Consider the following 21,453-nt stretch of genomic DNA (forward strand, 5'->3'; position numbering starts at 1 on the left):
AGATGTCAGCAGACATCCAGGCAGCCTTCTGATTCATGTAATGGACTGGAAGAGCATTAACAGAAATGTTTTTAAAAGCCCTAGGCTTCTTTGCTTTACCAATCATATATTTAAAGAAAGAAATTTCATGTTCCATATTGAAAAGTATCACAGTTAAATTGAAATAATAAATATGGTAGTTCAACCTATTCAATACAAGTAAATAAGAGATGTAGAGATTACATTCTTATTTAATTAAAAGTGGAAATGGTACCGGTTTCGACCCCAGTCTGGGTCATCATCAGCCGATTATAACTCGAAAAACAATGCATAAGTAAGAAAGAAGTTAACGGTCAAGTCCACAAAATATCAGTTGAAGAGGCGATATAAAAATGACGGGGGTAGGCACTGTAAAATTCAGACGAAGTGGAATGTAAGTCACTTAACTGTAGTTGTAATCTGTAGTTGAACTACCATATTTATTATTTCAATTTACCACTCATAAGCAATTTTTCTTTTAAGTTCCCAGTAACATTACTACAGGCAAGAACAGTAACTCTTTCCTTACTACGCTTGTAACCAGGTGCAGATGTCTCGGCTTGGGCTGCGAGAGTTTTTGATGGCAGCATCTTGAAATTTAGCCCAGTCTCATTACAATCAAAAATCTGATCACCGGTTAATACTTCAGCAAGAAAGATTTCTTGAAATTCCTTTTTAAATTTCACAACCTCATCGGATTTAGCTGACAGTTTTTCTCCACAGATATTAAGCTGCCTAATGGCGTACCGTTTTTCCACCGATCAAGCCACCCCGCATTGGTAGTAAAATTTGGGTCCCCTTCATTAAACTCCTTCTGGAAATACACTGCCTTTTCTTGCAGAATGGGGCCAGATATTGGCAGGCCCTTTTCCCGGTGTTGAGTGAACCAAAGAAATAGCGCTTCACTTACTTTTTCGTACTCACATTTTTTCATTGTTTTTCTAATTTTCAGTGCATCACTTGTTGGTCTGGTAGAGCACCACTTTTCAATTTCTTCCCTCTTTTTTTCCAGTTTCCCACTATAACACGTCCAACACCATAATCTGAAGCCACTTTTTGAAGAGTTTCCCCTTTGTCCAGTCTCTTTAATGCACTCAAATTGTCTTCCATAGAAACAATCACTTCCTTCCGTTTACTCGCCATACTCACAAAGGATATGAAAACTATAACATCCGCACCCAACTAATACTATAATGAACAATGACTGAAGACTCACTGCACCTGTCCTTGAGAGAAAAACCGGTCCTACCGCCAGCGGTCAGGCCAGTGCTTGTCCCACGGTCGCACCCTCCACACCGGGTGTCCCCGAATTTAGTCTCCACCAAAAGTTCAAATTAAGTCTACCAGTGTCGGATAACACGGAATGTTGGATAAGCGAAGGTCGGATGAGCGGGACTCTACTGTATATTTTTTTGCAAGTTGCTTTACGTCACACTGACACAGATAGGTCTTATGGCGACAATGGGACAGGAAAGGGCTAGGAGTGGAAGGGAAGCGGCTGTGGCCTTAATCACGGTACAGCCCCAGCATTTGTCTGGTGTGAAAATGGGAAACCACGGAAAAACATCTTCAGGACTGCCGACAGTGGGGTTCGAACCCACTATCTTCCGAATACTGAATACTAGGTTATGTATAAGATGTACTACTGTCCAAGACCTGGATACAGACAAAAAGGTAAGAGAATGAAATCGAGGCCAATGAAACAAAACTTTTAATATGATAGGAGAGACAAGAAAGGACAGAGTACGAAATGAGGACATCAGGAAGGACATGGGAGTGGAAAGCTTTATGACAGAATGGAAAGGGATAAACTTTGGTGATCAGGACATTGCGCATAACAAATTTGGACATGTTAAGAGGTTTGAGAGGGAAGGATATCTAAGCGGACGATGAAGACTAGGGATGGGACAAGTGGTTACTTTCCAGTATTATGTTCCTGTGTATCCGTTGCACTGTAGTATTAGGTTGGAGTATTAGGATATAAAAGTAACATAATACAAGTTGCAGGTCAACGTTTGGAAGGAACATTCCTTATACCTGCTGTCTCTTGCAGCCCCTAACCGCACTTTAGTAAGTACTTATAAATAGCAATATTATATCTTCATCTCCCTTTCTTCTCTCCCACAGTCCCTTTCGCTAGCTCGTCACTCACATTCTTAACTATTCCTAGAAAAATGTTTGCAATTACCCATTTACATTCCGAGAACCAATACTTCGAAACCTTCATGTATAAAAAGTGCCGTGGCTGCAATGAGCATTCGTAGATGTCGAAGGATCTGTAGTTAAACAGACATTAGGACCAGACTTTATAAAACATGTTGATAAACGAGTGGCATAAACACATCAGATGCCATCTGAATGGGTCATGAGAAAATAGCCCTACCAGGCAAGACGTAAGCCGAGTTTAATCCAGTAGATTTTTATTTGTTTTGTTAAGTTGCACCGACATAGATCGATCTTATGGTGACGATGGGATAGGATAGGACAGGACTAGGATGGAGTCAACCTTAACTGAGGAACAGTCCCAGCATTTGCTTGATGTGAAAATGGGAAACCACCGAAAACCATCTTGAGGACTGCCAGCAGTGGGGTTCGAATCCACTATCTCCTGAATACAAGCAAACAGCTACGTAACACACACTGTGTAGCCAACTCGCTCCGTAAATCCAGTATAAAATGCTCCAAAATCGTATTTTGTCATTTACACAAGGTTGCGGATATGTGGTAAACAACAGTGTCCAGCGCCCTTTCTTTTCCTCTGTAGGTCTATATCACTCCTTCTCTTTTGTACTGGTAAAAATTATGCTGGCAGCTTTTGCTGCACTGCCTCACAGGTTGCAGTCAATGACGAAATTTCAGGACGCACAGATTCACGTGATGGGGCTTGCGATAGCTTTTCAGGACCCGATATTTGAGTACCATGTACATTATCAGAACTAAATTAAGTGGTAGAACTTTTAATTTTTAAAAATTATTATTATTATTATTATTATTATTATTATTATTATTGGGTACCTTATTTCATCAACGCATTTCTAAGAACCGTTTTCCTGTAATTGAGTTTTTGTCCACATAAATCGTATCGGATGTAATACATCCATTCACTCATTGTCCAGAACACGGAGTGAAACTCGAGATGTAAGGTGGGAAGACCACGCGTAACTGTTCCGAGGAACTACGCTACTGTATGAATTACCGCCAGCAAGCCTAATACAAAGCACTTCGAATAACTAAAGAATATCTGTAACCGACCAGCAAGTAACAGGATAGGCATATCAGTACTGCAACTAAACTGTTACAAAAGTACCGCTCGCGCCTGCGCAGTAGTGCACGCTTACAGCGAGCTACTATGCTTCCTAATACCCGTTAGCCAATCAGAAACTCCCTACCCTTCCTTTGGTTTCGCTGAGACAGTTACTTTTGTATAGGGTCTCCGGAGGAACATAATATTTCTGGAACAGCTTACTGTTATGGATTAGGATACAGTATCACATTACGATATGTAACTCCCATCTCTAATGAAGACCAAGATACAAAGAGGGAGACCCAGACTAAGGTGATTGAAAACTAACAAGAATAGTATAAATAGAAAAAACCTGAAATGGAACACAGTTAAGGAGAAACAATGGTGGTACTGGGCGAATTAGCCGTGCAGTTAGGGGCGCGCAGCTGTGAGCTTGCATCCGGGAGATAGTGGATTTGAATCCCACTGTCGGCAGCCCTCAAGATGGTTTTCTGTTGTTTCCCATTTTCACACTAGGCAAATGCTGGGGCTGTACCTTGATTAAGGCCACGGCCTTAAAAAAGGGGGTTGGATAGAGGAAAATGGAAAAGTGTCATAAAGATCCCAACCTGGCAGGAGCTGGACGAGATAAGACGATGATGATAAGTTTAGCAATCCCTCTAAATTTGTATTCCTAATCCTAATTACTCATTAGAACTAATTAATTTTCATTTTTCACCATTCTTCTGTTAGTAGAATGAATGAATGAATGAATGAACGAATGAATGAATGAATGAATGGTGTAAATGAATAAATGAATGTACTTACCAAAAGCAAATCAAAGATAACTCGCCCTTCCACATTAATGCTCTTGTTTTCTCGGCGACCCATCTGTTTGCTTTGAAGGACTTGTTCCTTAATCACAGATCTGTAATAGGAAAAGACTATAATAACACCAATCTTTTACTTAAAAATGAAGTTGCTACTCATGAATAACACCAGTAACACAGTTCATCAGGGAGATAGTAAGCAGGATGCTTAGCATTGATACTAGCGTCATAAGGAAAATTTCTGATACAGAATCCACTTGCATATTCTGCCTACATATGGTTACGGCAAGAAAAAAAAACAGTACCAAGGAAGAGAGCAGTCAATATGGAATGGAAATTTTAAGATCTGATATTAGGTAACTTTATGCAAATTGAACAAGAGAACTTTTAAATGGCTTTGTCACACAATTAATACACTGTATATGAGGTGTGGCTATTAATTAACTAGACTGATATAAATATGATTGCAAGAATTTTACAACTTCAATGGATCACCTTATAAGTACCTCTCTTCTCTGTCCATATACTGCTGCATATGGATCATTCACTGTTCACAACAATGCTGAAAGTCAATAATTGTTAACCTGTGTAGCAAGTTCACTCCTTTTGCTTTAAACTTTTTCATGACCTGAAACTGAGTTTCCTTCAACACAACCCTTACAACTGACAAGGGAAGTAACAGGTAAGACAGGTCGAAACCTACCTTGAAATTTTCTTGACACAATTACTGTTCACTCATGCAGAAAATCAGCCTCTAGTTTTAACGACAAGTCCCTGAAATCATGTGTTTAATCTCTCCTATAGATCAATGGGATGTTGCACGAGGTCTGTACATGTACATGTTGACCGGAGTGGGCAGCCCTCGTGGCCGACGTACCCAAGGCCAGTGATAAGCAGAGCCACACACGCTAGTCAGCTGTGAGGTGCTTCACTGTATCCAGCAATAACGTAACGGTTTTGATGGTTATTTTAAAGAAAGCAAGCCAGTGAAATAGAGTTCCTCGAAGGATGACGTTTTAAATCCTATTCATTTAAGCGGAGTTTGTAACAAGTTATTTCCACGAAAAGGCATTTTTGTTTTCAGGAAGAATTAGCTCCAAAGAAAAGGAAATGCGACAATATCTGATGGATTTGATAGAAAATAACTGTAGAGGAAAGCAACATACTCCACAGCAGAGACAGTGAAGCTGTCTCACGTGGTTCCGCTTGTAAAAACCTTCTGTCGATCACAAGCGAAGCTCCGAGTCCCAGTTCAAAACTAGAATATGACTCCCTGGAATCCAGTGAGACTGCTGCCATGCAATTGTCCAATTCTGGTTATATTCAAAGTCACATAAAAAGTGTGCCAGAAAAAAAGAGGGCTGTAAAATTCTGGCTTAAAGAAGGTGGTAAAAAGCGATTATCACTTTCACACATCCACGAATATTTTGGTTTACTGAAGTCGGAGCAATATCTTTACTTGTGGAAGAAGCAGTTGGAAAATATGGGTATGTCAGCAAGTCCGACTGAACATAAAAAGATCATGTAAGAAAAACTCTATTCCTGTTTCCAGGAGGCAAGAAGGGGGAGGCGAAATGTGAGTGATGAAGATTTACGACTGTGGCCTTTGGAAACTGCACGTGAACTATCTATCGAAAAAGGAATTTCTCCGCCTCTCATGCATGGATCAGCAGTTTCAAGAAACAACACAGAACTGGGAGCAGGAAAATTACGAAATGTGTATCCTGTTTGCATATTCAGGACAAAAAACAAAAGAATAAGGCTGAAGAATTTCTAGAGACGGTTTGAGAATGATTCTCCGTTACAACCCATTCTTTATTTACAACAATGATCAGAGTGCCAAATGCGATCGAAAAGGACTCTTCTCTTGTAGGTGAGAAAATCACGCACATGATAACCCAAATACTAATACTAATACTTTTATACACCACAATACCAACAGTCAGTATGTACGGTTCTTTGTTCCCTAAATTATTTACTGTACTGCAGGAGCCGACTGGAACCTTCGGTTCTCTGGTTTAAAAAAAAAAATGTTTAAAGCAGATAACACCATTGTCATTGCCACAAAATCGGGAAAAGTGGGGAAAACGGAACTGAAAATATGGTTTAGAGAAGCCTTTTTTCCGTTCTTTGAAGACAACTGTGCCCTGCTTTTCGATCCGTGGACCACATACAGTGGTTCACCTTGTCATGAGGACATCCCTCCATGCGAAAGAATCAAACTGCTTCAGATTCCTCTAGGTTACCACGGGTATAATTCAACTGTTAAACAAATTCTTCTTCCAGCAGTGGAGATCTTTTTACTGCAGATTAACAGAAATTCTAATTTTGCATAATGATGTTCAAGCTGAGGTTCACCACAGAGACACAATCCTTAAAGTGCAGTCCTTCATGCATTTTCAGTTTTCACGATTTTGGGATATGATAAAATATTTGTTTCCAATGAATTTTTTAAAGAAAAGAATTTTATTGAACTGAGTTCACAAATAAATTGAAAGAAGATAATTATACAATGATTCAACCTTTTCAATACAAATAGAAATAGGAACTTCAAGAATCTGACATACGAGATTTTATAAGTATTAATATTTATTTCTATTGTCAATTATACTAAACAATAATGTAGAGTTTGAGGGATGTTCCACCATTCAACACATTGCAGCAATTTATTAAATTATAAGAAGACCGGTTTCGACTCCCATGGAGTCATCACCAGTTCTTGGTAATAATTAAATTAAGGGAAATCTGATAACAATCATCATAACGAAAAATCCATGCACCTATAGGTGGTTGCATTGAAATACATCACTGAGTTGATAGATATAACCTTGAAATGCAACATACACTTGGTAAGGAGAACTTGGAGCTTAGAAAGTTCCCAGTTCTGGCTCTAACAGTCTAGTGTTCATAGAACTCGGAACACTGGATTATATGTACTGGATTGAAAATAATTACAAAACACAATAAGGACACTTATAATGGTTTGGAAAACTTGGCTCTCTAAGAGCATTCTTGGATTTGACAGTCCTGTTTCTGACTGAAAAAGATTGGATGAAATACACAATGAAGCAAAATGTATAAAGACATAGATCTAGTCTAAACCGTTGCGCATTCATGTACACGGAACACTGGGAACACTTGTATTGTTTGATAACACACTCGTTCAAATGAAAACACTTATAACCATATGAAATATTGGAGTTACTAGAACGTTTATGGGTTTGACTGTCCTCCTTCCCCTGACTAAACTAGTTAAAGATAAACTACTTGGTATTTAAAGTTCTGGTTCTTGGTTAATTTTTACCAAGAACTGATGATGGCTCCATGGGAGTTGAAACCGGTATTCTTATAATTTAATAAATTGTTGCAATGTGTTGAATGGTGGAACATCCCTCAAACTCTACATTATTGGTTAAACGTCAACACGGAAATGAAGATCGTAACTTACGAATTATACTAAACTGTATTGTACGATCTCACACCTAACAGCGTTCGCATCAAGTTTCACAAACATTCGGAAGCACAGTGCCGGTTAGCACGTTTTGCGGCTCTCCAAGAACTTGCGCCTGGCTTCATTTGTGTGATTGATCCTCAACTTCTTCAGGATTTTGGGAAATTTCAACACGCAGTGCTAATCCCTGAAGTGTTATAGTGCTTCATGAACTGCAACTGGTGAAAGATTTATACATCAACTCATGTTTTTCTGTGCATTGATTTTTATATTTTAAGTGATCGGCTGATGATGACACGGAACAGTGGTCGAAACCGGTACCACTTGTAATCAACTAGGAATGTAACATTACATTTCTAATTCTATTTGTATTGAAAAGGTTGAACCATTATATATCTTATTCCAATGAATTACACAAGAGAGTGAGCTCCCAATTTCGTAGTGCCCGCTAAATATTGTTCGGAGAAGGAGAAAGAAACATGTGAAGAACAGTGCGACGATGAAGTTCTAATTCATTGTGCTTGGTGTACAAAAAACTTGTGTTGTCATCACGCAATTTATACCAGTCATTTCTGCTATACATTTGTGAGTGACAGGCAGGTGAGTGAAACAATACAGCTTCAGAGCAGGTTGAAAGACTGCATGCATAAAAGCCCCGTCACACCACAACTCCGAACTGGATCAGGGATGTCCAGCTGTGCCACCTGTCATGCTTGCGTACCAAGATTCCAGGTGCGATTTTGGAGCCTTGCAGTTAAAACTGCAGGTCGATTCTCCACAGACCCTCTTACAGTACAATGATTGTGTCAAAAAAATTTCAAGGTAGGTTTCGACCTGTCTTACCTGATACTTCCCTTGTGAGAATGAATGAACAACTATTTTAGTGGAAACAAAAGTCTGACAAAATAATTTCATAGGTCTATGTTATGAATGTTTATCCCATACAGCAGAAAAAAACAGTAGGCAATAATATATGATTTTCCTTGACAGACATTTAACACAGTTTGCAACCAGTTTTGTGAGATTTGGAGATGAAGATTCTTAAGACACGATCTTCATTACAGAAGAAAGACAAACTGCTCTATTACCATAATTTCCATATATGAAAACAATTGTTTGCATAAATATCTCCTACCAAAAGTAACACAAAATTTATGCAACAAATGGTCTAATCTCTGGACACTTTTGCCAGATGAACTATTTTTCAGATTTCAACCTCTCAGTACATTTATAAATAAAATAATTCTTTTCATCAATTAGCTCCATTTGTACGCACATAAAAGCAATGTTACGCAACAAAAGACATTTGTGAAAACAATATTCTTGATGTGCTTTGAGGGTCAAACCGGTCTTTAGGCTGAAAACTCCACATACATACAATATAGTATTCTGAAAATGAACTTTTTCATTTATTTACAATGGGTCCACTCCATGGTTTCAGGATATGATCAGATATTCATGGTGGTTTTCAAGAAGTTACACATGGGATAGACCCTCCCCAGACTTCCCACTGTCTATAAAATACTGTATACCGGGCGAGTTGGCCGTGCGCGTAGAGGCACGCGGCTGTGAGCTTGCATCCGGGAGATAGTAGGTTCGAATCCCACTATCGGCAGCCCTGAAGATGGTTTTCCGTGGTTTCCCATTTTCACACCAGGCAAATGCTGGGGCTGTACCTTAATTAAAGCCACGGCTGCTTCCTTCCAACTCTTAGGCCTTTCCTATCCCATCGTCGCCATAAGACCTATCTGTGTCGGTGCGATGTAAAGCCCCTAGCAAAAAAAAAAAAACTACACCTGTATAACATGAATAATCTGTGCAACCTAAGTTTAGGAGAGAAAAAAAATTGGTTTTAATTTGTTTTTTTAGTTTACAAGAAAATGAATCCTACTGTATATAATGATGTACAGTAGAACCTTGATTATCCGTTCCCAGATTATTCTTTCAAATTATATGGTCCTGCGAGCATCCCAGTTAAATCACATTGTAAAAATCCTGCATTACCAGTTCCTCAAAGTAATGATTCTCTGGATCAACCGTCCAGAAATTTCAGTCCCATCAAAGCTAAAATCCTCGAACAAGCAGTTTTCAATAAACTGTATCTCACGAAAGGACGGCTAAAGCATATTTATTGATTCTGGCGTTAACGTCCTGTCATTGTGATAGCAAGTACTCTACCGGAAAAGCAATCAGCAGTAAACTATCATAAGGAACCATCTTAGCATAACATTCGGGTGATATTGTTTAGAGAATCCTCAGAAATCATAAAGTGGAGAGTGGCCACAACAATTGGAAAGGGACAGAGCGCATTTTGACAGCTGTGCCTGAAGACAGAATGAGTTTTGTCAAATGTCTGTACTTGTAAAACATCCACATTATGTCCAGGGTTAGATATTTACGTCCCCCCCCGATTGTATCACCGAACAGGTTTTTGGCACTTCCCTCAGAGCACTGTATAATCACTGGGCTTTCAGGCAGAAATCAAAACTGCTCCTTCTTAACACAAAGTTATCATATACGATTATGTTATCGAAACAAGAACACGAAATGACGACTACAGCATATTTATTGATCGTGGCGTTAACGTCCTGTCATTATGATAATTAGAGCAGTACTCTACTGGAAAAGCAATCAGTAGTGAACTATCATTAGGGACCATCTTAGCATAACATTCGGGTGGTTTTGCTTAGAGAACCCTTGGAAATACTTCACATACATAAAGTCATAAGATGTCTTGGGATTGCTTGTTACTGTTTTGCTCCTTCTTCTTCTTCTTCTTCTTCGTTTAGGCCTACGATGGACCACGTGGTTCTTAACTCTGGTGAGCTCTTTTCTTCCTCTTAGCCCAGTATTCTTTCATTCTAGCGCTATGGATGTCTTTCCTTTCTAATATAAGAATTTTATGTTTTTGTGTTCAAAAGTCCCCCTAGTAGTTGTTTTATTTGTGCACATTACATTTAAAAAGTTTGTATCATTTCACACTCGTAGTGTCTTGTGCAGTGAGTGCACAATTTCCAGCTCAGTTCGAGGTCATGAATAACCATAATTTCTGGACTTTTGATATATTTTCTCTTTCCAATTTGATTGTGATCAGTGACAGGCAGAACTGAATATAATTCATTCAAGAACTTTTGAGAATCGATACTTACATTCAAAACCATATTCTTGAGTTCAACATAACCTTTAAAAGTCGACGTAGGCCTAATTTATGCGGTACAAGATTTTCAGAATCTGACAACGAACAGTATAGCAGTGAACAAATCAGAATGGAATGGATTTTGCCATCATATTGGGTGCTTTTGTATCTAATGTGCTTTATTTTAATAGATTAGAGAATTAAAAACTACTTGTCGGGCATCATCAGATATTTTGAAGAGTTTGGCTGATCGAAGTTGCTCAACTGAAAGTAGTTTTCATGCGAGAGGTAAAAATGAATGCAAAGTATCGAGATTTTTAACTAGTGTACCGGTAATTAATGTTTGAAGCCAGTCCCACGGTCTAACTTGCCAGCCTCCCACGCGGAGGGCACGGTTTTGATTTCCGGCCAGGTCAGGCATTTTTACCTGGATATAAGGGCTGGTTCCAGGTCCACTCAGCCTACATGATTACCTTTAATTGAGGAGCTATCTAATGGTGAGATGGCGACCCCGGTCTACAGAGTCAGGAATAACGGTCAAGAGGATTCATCACAATGACCATGCGTCAGCTTGTAATATGCAGACCTTCGGGCAGAACAACGGTTGCTTAACAGGCAAAGGCCCATAGGGCTGTAGTTTGGTTTGGTTTAGGAATGTTTGTAAGATTGTAAGATTATAAGATTGTAAGATTATAATTATACATATTTCATCTTTGTGATGTTTTGCCAAATTGTGATGTTTTCATTCATTCTCTGATTTTCAGTTTTCCCATATTTTTTTTCACGGTCCCTTCAGAAATGGAGAATCGAGGTTCCATTGTAGGCCAAATCTGAATATTACCAGGCATGTTTTTTTAAGTAAGGTCCGTTTGAAAATAAGTACACAACGAAAGGTTATTTAAAAAAAGTAACTTTATTTTCAGAAAGTACACGTCTTGTCTTTGCTTCTTGTAAGCCTAAGCTACGGATTGCCAAGCATAGTGTAGCGTCGTAATTAGTATGAATAGGAGTAGGTGAAGTTACTTGTACTTGTAATATCAACGTACAAGCTTTTTTAAAAAAGTAAAAATGAGCGCAACTCAGAGGAAAGAGATCAAGCGAAAGGCACTAACAATAAAAGACAAAGTGGAGATTATAAGGAAAGTGGCGTCATCTACACTTTCTCGTGTTGCTTTGGCAAAGGAGCTGGGGATGCCGCCGTCTACTTTGAACGATATTATAGCGAAGAAAGAAGAGATCTCTGCTTCTGCAGGGAATACTTCAGCAAATTGTAAGGAAGTTAAATCTGAAAAGTACGATGAAATAGAACAAGTTCTGCTAATAAGGTTTAAACAGCAGCGAAGTTTAAACATACCTTTCAGTGGGACTATTGTGCAGGAGAAAGCCTCATGCAAATTAAGGGTACCTTTTACCGCGTCGAGCGGGTGGCTGGAACGCTTTAAAAATCGAGCCAGCATCGTTTACAAAGCCGGCCCCGTGGTGTAGGGGTAGCGTGCCTGCCTCTTACACGGAGGCCCCGGGTTCGATTCCCGGCCAGGACTGGGATTTTAACCTGGACCTGGTTCGAGGTCCACTCAGCCTACGTGATTAGAATTGAGAAACTATCTGACGGTGAGATATCGGCCCCGGTCTAGAAAGCCAAGAATAACGGCCGAGAGGATTCGTCGTGCTGACCACACGGCACCTCGTAATCTGCAGGCCTTCGGGCTGAGCAGCGGTCGCTTGGTAGGCCAAGGCCCTTCAAGGGCTGTAGTGCCATGGGGTTTTTGGTTTTCGCTTACAAAACAATTTGTTGCGAAGCAGAGAGTGTAAGTTCGCAGGGAAGGGAAGTGTGGAAGGACATGGTTCTGCCTGCTAAAATAATCAAACCTTGCAACGTTTTTATATAACTTAATATGTTCCCTTCTCTTATCAAATATATTTATAATATGGTATGTTCAATTATTTTACTTTATCTCTAAAAATATTGTCATGATAATCAAATTTTTATATTGTGGCTTTCTGTAAGCAGCTCTTATATATCAGCCTATTTCGGTATTGTTCACAAACAAGGAAATCTGTTGGCTGTGTGTTTCACATGTATTTCAAAGTACAGAATAAGTTTTTGGTCATTACCCCTTTTAAGAAGTTTCCTGCTTAAGAAGTTTTTTTTTTGCAGTCCCTTGAAAAACTTCTTAACAGAGTTTCACTGTACTTCACTCAATTTTTCGACATAGTTGCCAAGTTTGTTCAAACACTTATCATACCTCGTAACCAATTTTAAAATACCCTCTTCATAGAAACTTGCTGCCTGCTCCGATAACCAAGAGTTCACTGCCGTTTTCACGTCGTCGTCATTGTAATGGTTGCCACTGAGGTGATGTTTGAGGTGGAGGAACAGATGGTAATTGTTCGGCGCAAGACTGTAGGGTGGGTGGTCTAAAACTTCCCAGCCAAAACTGTCCAATAAATCGCGGGTCTGACCTACAGTGTGAGGTCTTGCATTGTCATGGAGAAGGAGAACTCCCTTTGTCAGCATGCCGCGTCTTTTGTTTTGAATTGCTCTGCGTAGCTTTCTCAGGGTTTGGCAGTATGCTTCTGCATTGATAGTGGTTCCTCGTTGCATGAAGTCGACCAACAAAACACCATGCCTATCCCAAAACACTGAAGCCATGATTTTGCGCTGGGACAGAGTCTGTTTGGCCTTCACCTTTACAGGCAAGTGTGTGTGTCTCCATTCCATGCTCTGCTGCTTTGATTCGGGCGTGATATGCGAAACCCATGTTTCGTCTCCTGTTACGATCTGACTCAAGAAGCCGCCACCTTCTTCGTCATAACGAGTCAAGAACTTCACTGCACACACAAATCTTTGGTTTTTGTGGTCCTCTGTTAGGAGTTTCGGGACCCAACGGGATCACAGTTTCCTAAACTTTAGGTGTTCAGAAACAATGTTGTAAAGCACTGATCTCGACACATCAGGAAATTCGTTTGAGAGACCTGTTATTGTGAAGCGCCTGTTCTCACGAATCTTCGCTTCAACTGAAGCCACCAAATCATCTGTAATCAAAGAAGGGCAACCGGAGCGGTCCTCATTATGGACGTTGTCACGACCATCTTTGAATTGTCGTACCCACCTACGCACTTTGCTTTCAGTCATAACAGTATCGCCGTACACTTTGCAAATCTGTCGATGAATTTCTGCAACAGACAGATTCCTTGCTGACAAAAACCGTATCACTGACCGAGCCTCACACGCGGCGGGCGAGTCGATAGTCTTAAACATTTTGAAAGCACAGAACAGAACCGCACAGGTTAGCTACAGAGCTGAAACTGAGCATAGTTGTTCCCGAGGCATGCCGGTACATGACGCACGCGCTCGTAGCGATATGCGCACGAATTACTAGCGTCTACAACTAAACGGACCTTATTTAAAAAACACGCTTCGTATATAATATAAATTTGTTTTAAGAAAGGAATCATAATCTTCATATGCTGTTGGGTAGGCAAGCTGCTCGATCAGACTTGTCATGTGGTTTGCTTACCTTCCCGTGATATTTGTAATGATTTCCTGACGTCTTAACTAAGACCAACCCCAATCTTCGGACCTTAATGCTAATCTCGATTGTTCCAAGATGGTGAATCGAGTAGCCAGTCATGTTGGAAATGTGGTTTGCTGTTTTCGCATGCAATCGGTGTAATTTCATGAAGGTGGACGATAAATATTAGTTTATTTGTAGAATATAAGTGTGCAAGTGTATTTATATGAGTTAGTGGAACACTTAGGATCTGTAGTCATATGCAGTAATGTGAGAATGTCTCTTTTGATCATGATGTGAACCGAATTTAAGTCGAACTATGGCAGTGCCTCCCATACAACTATTCTTAAGTTTTCTAAGGAATAACATTAAGAGAGAAGTGGATTAGCATTATACATTATGACTACTTTGAAGCTGATGACATAACAGTAGTGCGCACACATAATTTTAAGTCTGAGATTGTAATGATTTTCAAATGTCTTTAGTGGCTGAACGTTCGAGTACTGAGTTCACCACCATTGTATGAGGTGCTGCTATGCCATGTTAACATGTTAGCATCACCAGGGTCATTAATTGGGTTAACATAACCATTTCAGGTGTTCTTTCCTTTCATTGGGTGCTGAACATAGACATTTATCAAATTCGAAAGGATGAACCTATTCGTATTGTTCGAAAAAAAACCCACCTTTGATTTAGATAGATGATAACTGATATGATGATATTCTGTCAGTATCTATGTGTTTCAAAGTGTAAAGCGATTTGCATGAAAGTGTATTTTACAACAATATGTGCGTGCTTGCTTGCGGGAAAGCCTGGCTGGATCTTGGAGCGTAACAAAACCTTTAAATGTGATAGATGGAACAATCTGTGCACTGTTACACAGAAGAATTATGGACTTCGAGGGATTAGCTGGGTTTGTAATGTAGGGTTTTACAGTACCAATGGGCTGATGAACTTAGATGTTAGCCCCCTTTAAACAACAAGCAGTACAGTACCAATACCTTCCAATTCATGCTGTGGTAATGTTATCAAGCAAACTACACCAAACTGAAGCTCGTTCATTTAGGTTAAAGACATTAGTGTTTAGAATCAATAGAGTCTATGCACTCATGTTCTTCGATGGGTAAAAGGCTATTATATCTTTAGTGCCTGAACGTTTGATTACAGAGTTCACCACCATTGTATGAGGTGTTGCTATGCCATATGTTAACATGTTAGCATCACCAGGGCTGTTAATTGGGTTAGCATAATCATTTCAGGTGTTTCCTTTTATTGGGTGCTGAACATTACAAACTGTCCACCACTTTGAAACTAAGGAAACAAATTATGCTTCATAGTTCTCAAGAAAGTGAATAAATTGAGAAATTTTGCACCTTAATTAATTTATAAACATTCAAAATGATGTTATAAATATAATATAGTTCTCTTTCCACTTATTTATAACAAAGTATATATCTTTGAAAAATATGCTCTTAAATCTGGACCAGAGTGGATTTCTACCAAAAGTGGTCGGGCAATAAGACAGCTTTTGTTGCTTGGAAAAAATGTTGTGAATCTTTGTCTGCCAGATACTGCAACTCCTTTGCTTTGGTTGTCCACCATTCATTCTTTCATACATGGGGTTTTCACTGGACATTTGCTTTGGCAGGACAAAAGGCTTCATTCTTATCCCGGGTATTCATGTTTTTCTTCATGATTGCAAGGCCTATTTTTCTTATCTCTGTGATTAATGCTTCAATTTTTTTAACACTGTCATCAAATCAGTCAAGTCACCAGTCCTGATGTTTTTTATATCCCACAGTTTTTTTTTTTTTTTTTTTTTTTTTTTTTTTTTTTACAATTTGCTTTATGTCGCCACAGCACAGATAGGTCATATGGTAACGATGGGATAGGAAAGGGCTAGGAGTGGGAAAGTAGATGCTGTGGCCTTAATTAAGGTGCAGACCCAGCATTTGCCTGGTGTGAAATGGGAAATCACAGAAAACCATCTTCAGGGCTGCCGACAGTGGGGTTCAAACCAACTATCTCCTGAATGCAAGCTCACACAGTTTTCTTGCAGGCATCCTGAATAGCAGTTTCCATCTCTCCCAGTGCTGTGTTGCATTAAATTCTTTGGCAGTGCCTGATGAATCAGTTCTCCACACTGCAAGGTTTTCTCTGAATCTTCAAACGTCTCAGTATTAAAAGAGTCCTTACAGTTTTGTTGCTTCCCCCTCTGAGTAGGCAATGGCATATGCATGATTCATCTATTAAGTCTGTGATCTGTCCAACAGTCGTCAGCTCTTGCCATTGCTTTAGTGAAGAACAATGTGCAAGTCTTCCTTAGGGGCAATTATACAGTCAATGAGATGGTAGTGCTTTGATTTAGATGCTGCCACAATATTTCAAAGCAGTCTTTTTGAGAGAAGATGGTATTGGCAATTTCAATCCATGTTCAGCACATTTGGAGAGGAGTCCAATACCACTGAAATTTTCATTTCTAACTCCCTCCTTGCCATTGGAACTTTCCATACTTTGTAGTCCTTACCTAGTCTGGGATTAAAAATCAGGATACATTCTAAAAGAGAATACAATATTTCTTTGATGTTATCATCAGAATTGAATGTGGGGCTACGTGCGCCTATCACTGGAGTATGTTGTTTGCTGTTGAAGTGGTGCCATTTTGCCCAGAAGGAGGCTCTGATAGGTCCATGAGAATTTGTTCTTGATTGCAAAGCCTATTCCATGAACATGGTGCTCACTGGTAGCCGTTCCTTTCTAGAAAAAGGCGCATCTTGTTCCTTATTCATTCATCAGTTTTTCCTCAGTAAGATGGGTCTCCTGAAAGTGCTGCTATGTCATTATTATAACTTCTTCTCTACCTACAATGGACATTCTCCTTTCGAGTAATTTTGCAGGAGTGTTCTTATGTTAAAGGTACCAAAATATAATTCCTAACTTGTTTTACTCCAATTGTAGTAATATTTGGACGCGGCTATACAACTGGTAATAAAGTTGACTATGTTTAGGACACCTTTTCTAGTCTATCCTACCAATATTATAAAGAGGAAAAATTTGTATATTTGTTTGTAACGGATAGACTCAAAAACTACAGAACCGATTTTAAAAATTACTTCACCTATAGAAAGCTACATTGCTAGTGAGTAACATGGGCTGTATTTTATTTTCAAAACAATTCGAGGGGGGAGGGGGAGATAATATATAAAAATAATAGGCTAATATAGGCAAAATATCGAATTTGTCGTACAAGGACGAGACAAAGCTCAATTTAATCCACTTGACACGAAGAACAAAACTTGGTACGCCCTTCGGGCCCAGAAACCATGTTTTAAGGCCCTAAAACCAACAGTTACGGAGATATTGGCACCACACTACCCCTGCTCTAGGAATCGGATAAAGTAATGAACTGCCATAACCATTGCAACGTCAGCTCCAGGATTCTACAGCAGCAAAATTATCAACAATATATCATGAAAACCTAACATGTTACAGACATGAAAACTGGTATTTGCAATTCCCATTAAAAATAAAAGAACACAAATGTTCGTTTTCAGAAAATCCACTTGGGGGCTGAAAAGAGGTGAGGAAGGAGTTGAATTATTCACATGAGGATACATACAGTATATCTCAGAAAATGAAGATGTTACAGACGTTAAAATTGGTACTTGGAATCCCCTTTAAAAATGAACACACTTTTTTTTTTGGAAAATCCACTTAAGGGGGTGAAAAGAATAAAAAAGCAGGTGAATTTTTAAAATGAGTATCTGCTTCTTCCTCTACCGCTTTACCCACACTTGTGGGGTTGTGGGTACGAACTGCGTCGCACATGTTGATTTGACCCTGTTTTATGGCTGGATGCCCTTCCTGACAGCAACTGTGTGTGTGTGTGTGTGTGTGTGTGTGTGTGTGTGTGTGTGTGTGTGTGTGTGTGTGTGTGTAGGGATGTAATTACTATTGTGTTCTTGTTGTGGTTGGTAATGTGGTGTGTTGAGTAAATATGAAGAGGAGAATGTTGGGACAAACACAAACAATCTGTCCCTGAGCCAGAAGAATTAATCACACGCGATTAAAAACCCTGACCTAGCCCGGAATTGAACTCGTAACCCTGTGAACTGAAGACCTCAATGCTGACCACTCAGCCAAGGAGTGGGGCAGTTTTTATAATGAGTATACCTACATTATATCTCATAAAGATAACATGTTACAGATGTGACAACTGGTATTTGTAGTCTCCTTTAAAAATAAAGAAACACGTACTTTTTGTTTTAGGAAAATCAACTTAAGTTGGAGGCGAAAATAAGTGAAGGAGGAGTTGAATTCTCTTTACGGGGATACTTATATCTCAAAAACTAAAATGTTACAGACGTAAAATTTGGTATTCGGAATCTCCTTTAGAAATAAAGAAAACTTTTTTTTCGACATAAAAGAGGACTGTTTTTCACAGATACAGTTCCATGTCCTGTGTTCCAGATTTAGGTCTGCCAGTAGCCTGGTTATCTTAGCCCCAAAAGACAATGCCACAAACGTGGTTTACAAAGAGGTTCTGGGGTAAATGAAATGCAATTTTTCAGTGAGTACGGATTTACAGATAATGTCTTAGTGCAGTACCGAGGAACAAGTAATTTTTATCAAATTACAAAATCCTCGCAAACGAAGCCGTGGGTAACAGCTAATTAATAAATAATAATAATAATAATAATAATAATAATAATAATAATAATAATAATAATAATAATAATTGTACTGGTTTACATCACAATAACTACTTTCATACAATTTTTGGGGACACTGAGGCATCAGAATTTTGTCCTGGAGGAGTTCTTTTATGTGCCAGTAAATTTAGCAATATAAGGATGGCATATCCGAACACTTTCAAATACCCTGGGCTGAGCCAAGATTGATCATGCCAACTTGGAGTCAAAGGACCAGCGCTCTACCACCTGAGATACTCAGCCTGGTCCCATCTTTTCTAGTCCATTTCCCATGTGAAGTAAGCAGAATGGACCCCAAACAGTACTGTTGTGTCACAGACGCAGCAACTGAATTGCTCTACAACCACAATCCTCGGGCAAGATGATCTATCACACATCCACTGCTTATGTGCCATGTCATCACTAGAGGCTTCCAGATATCACAATCCTGCCCCTGTTGCAACTCCCTGATCATGGCAGGACTTTTGGAAGAGAGTCTGGATGTTGTTGGAAGACAGCCATGCATGGATTCTTGTAGGATGAGAATGTTGTTCTCTCCAACAAATGCATCTTTCTTGATGATATAAGAACTATTTTCAAGGCAAGCAGATGCAAGATGATTGAAGGAATCCTTGTCACTACAGCCAATGTCTGCCATCCTTGCTGAGAATGGAACTTACCGCCCCTGCGTCTCGTGATCAATAAACTATCACCCACCAACATTAATACTGAAAATGACATTAACTGTAATTCTATGCTAAATCAGCCATGTTTTTGGACCTATTTTTACTTACTTATTCACATAATTTATTTCTATGCTAAATTAGAGGCCATTGTATTGGATGTAAAGCACTGCTTCAATTTTGTAGTTGTCAAGTCTTATTCAACAAGAATACACTTATGATTTCAAAAGATAGTACACAGTTCCAATATCCTCCATATCTTTCTCTTGTGGAAAAGAACAAGAGAAGAATTATGATTAGTTCTAAATAATTATCAATCAGGACCATCATCATAGTATTGAAAATAAATTTATAAGAGAGAGAGAGAAAGAGAGAGATAATAAATTATTAATCTGCTTCAAAACAATTTTGTGGTGAAAGAGGAGGTTCTTACTTTATGTCTTTCATTCGGCCCAAGAAGGTAAAATTTCGAACGTTGAGATGCTTGGCTCGGTTGATTAGATAAGGAAAATCAAAGTTGTTAATATTATACCCTGTGAAAATATCAGGATCCACTTCCCGCACAAATTCACTCCATTTCTGTTGACAGAAAAGAAAGCATTATAAGCTTCAGCACACATTATCTCTGTTTACACAAAAAGCAAGAAATTAAAACTGAGCAATATTAAAAAGAAAACTTTCCTTAAATGTAAAGATCTTAATAATATGATCTAGAAACTAAAATAATAGCAAATAATATTCTTCTCTATTTTAAAAACTAGCTTTTTTGCATGTGTCATGTATGATGACTATATTTTGAGCAGGAGGTAGAATTTATTGGACCAACACATATAAGCAAAGATACACTATTAGAGTGAACACAATTAGTAAAATCTTATTCTTATGATATCTAATGCGTGTCATCTTGCTATTAACACACTGACGACCGGCCCCGGAGATCTCCGTAGTAATGCGGCCAGCGGTTGATGACGGGCCCCGAAGATCTCCGAGCATCGTCTGTAGCTTGTTGTGCTATCTGTTGGCTAAAATGTTAACTACTTTCAATCATGACATGGAGTAGAGGGATTGTAGATTTTAGTGTCGATGTAACTTTTTAATTTTACGGTCTTTGTAGCCATGGAAACTTCGTATATACATGGGTGTTCTTACGCACCGGGAATCATTGAACAAGATGGTGCGCCCACAGTAACATGCCCTATGTGACGACAAAGTATTTCAACATTAATATGCAAATTCATTGTCTGATGTGCCACATGTGTGATGAGCTCTGAGAATTCTCATAGTTTCTCAGCTGACGACAGCCGACAATAGGCGCCAGGCTATGAGAATTCTCACATTTATACACCTCGGATTTCCTTGATTACTGATGAAATTGTGAGCAAGATTAGGAGTTGCAAATGGTGTAGTCGTGGAATATAAATTATTGCTGCACCTTTCTTTCTTTAAACCTTCATGTATTTAACAAAATAATGTATGATATGTAGAGCTATTCCCTAGAGCTCTTGTTCGGAACATGCCGCGGTGTATTCAGTTGCCGATGGCTACCGATAACTGTGATTAATTATGTACAGACTGGTTATAATGGGTACCGAGTGACAGTGAATTAGATATTTTTAATGATTAAGGGCTAACACTAAACAGGGAGTAACTGTAAAGAGAAATCTTTTTATACTTGCATACAATAAGTACACAAGCAGGGCATTCATACTACACAGTGTTTAGAAAACTATTAAATGGAGCCACAACTGCCTTGAAAGATATCACACCCTACAGACTACTAAGCAACCTAGCGAGTACATGTTCCAAGTTGGAGCTCGATATCTTGAACAGTTTTTGAGTTACAGTACTTTGAGTACAACAGTGTAATTTGTTTATTGGAGGCTTGAACTATCCAGTTTATATGGGG

The 21,453-nt window shown here is 39.0% G+C and overlaps 1 protein-coding gene across 3 annotated transcripts in view; it reads right to left on the minus strand.

Moving 5' to 3' along the window:
* The window catches only part of PolD1 (DNA polymerase delta), a 213,130-nt gene that overhangs the window by 80,251 nt on the left and 111,426 nt on the right, over positions 1 to 21,453 (minus strand). For all 3 annotated transcript variants that reach the window (XM_067149778.2, XM_067149780.2, XM_067149779.2), the window contains 2 exons: positions 19,981 to 20,126; positions 4,070 to 4,169 (listed from right to left, as the gene is read on the minus strand). In XM_067149778.2, coding sequence (XP_067005879.2) covers positions 4,070 to 4,169; positions 19,981 to 20,126 — 246 coding nt within the window. The remainder of the gene's footprint in view (positions 1 to 4,069; positions 4,170 to 19,980; positions 20,127 to 21,453) is intronic.

The sequence above is a fragment of the Anabrus simplex genome, chromosome 6, assembly GCF_040414725.1.
Source record: "Anabrus simplex isolate iqAnaSimp1 chromosome 6, ASM4041472v1, whole genome shotgun sequence".
NCBI classification, from domain to species: domain Eukaryota; kingdom Metazoa; phylum Arthropoda; class Insecta; order Orthoptera; family Tettigoniidae; genus Anabrus; species Anabrus simplex.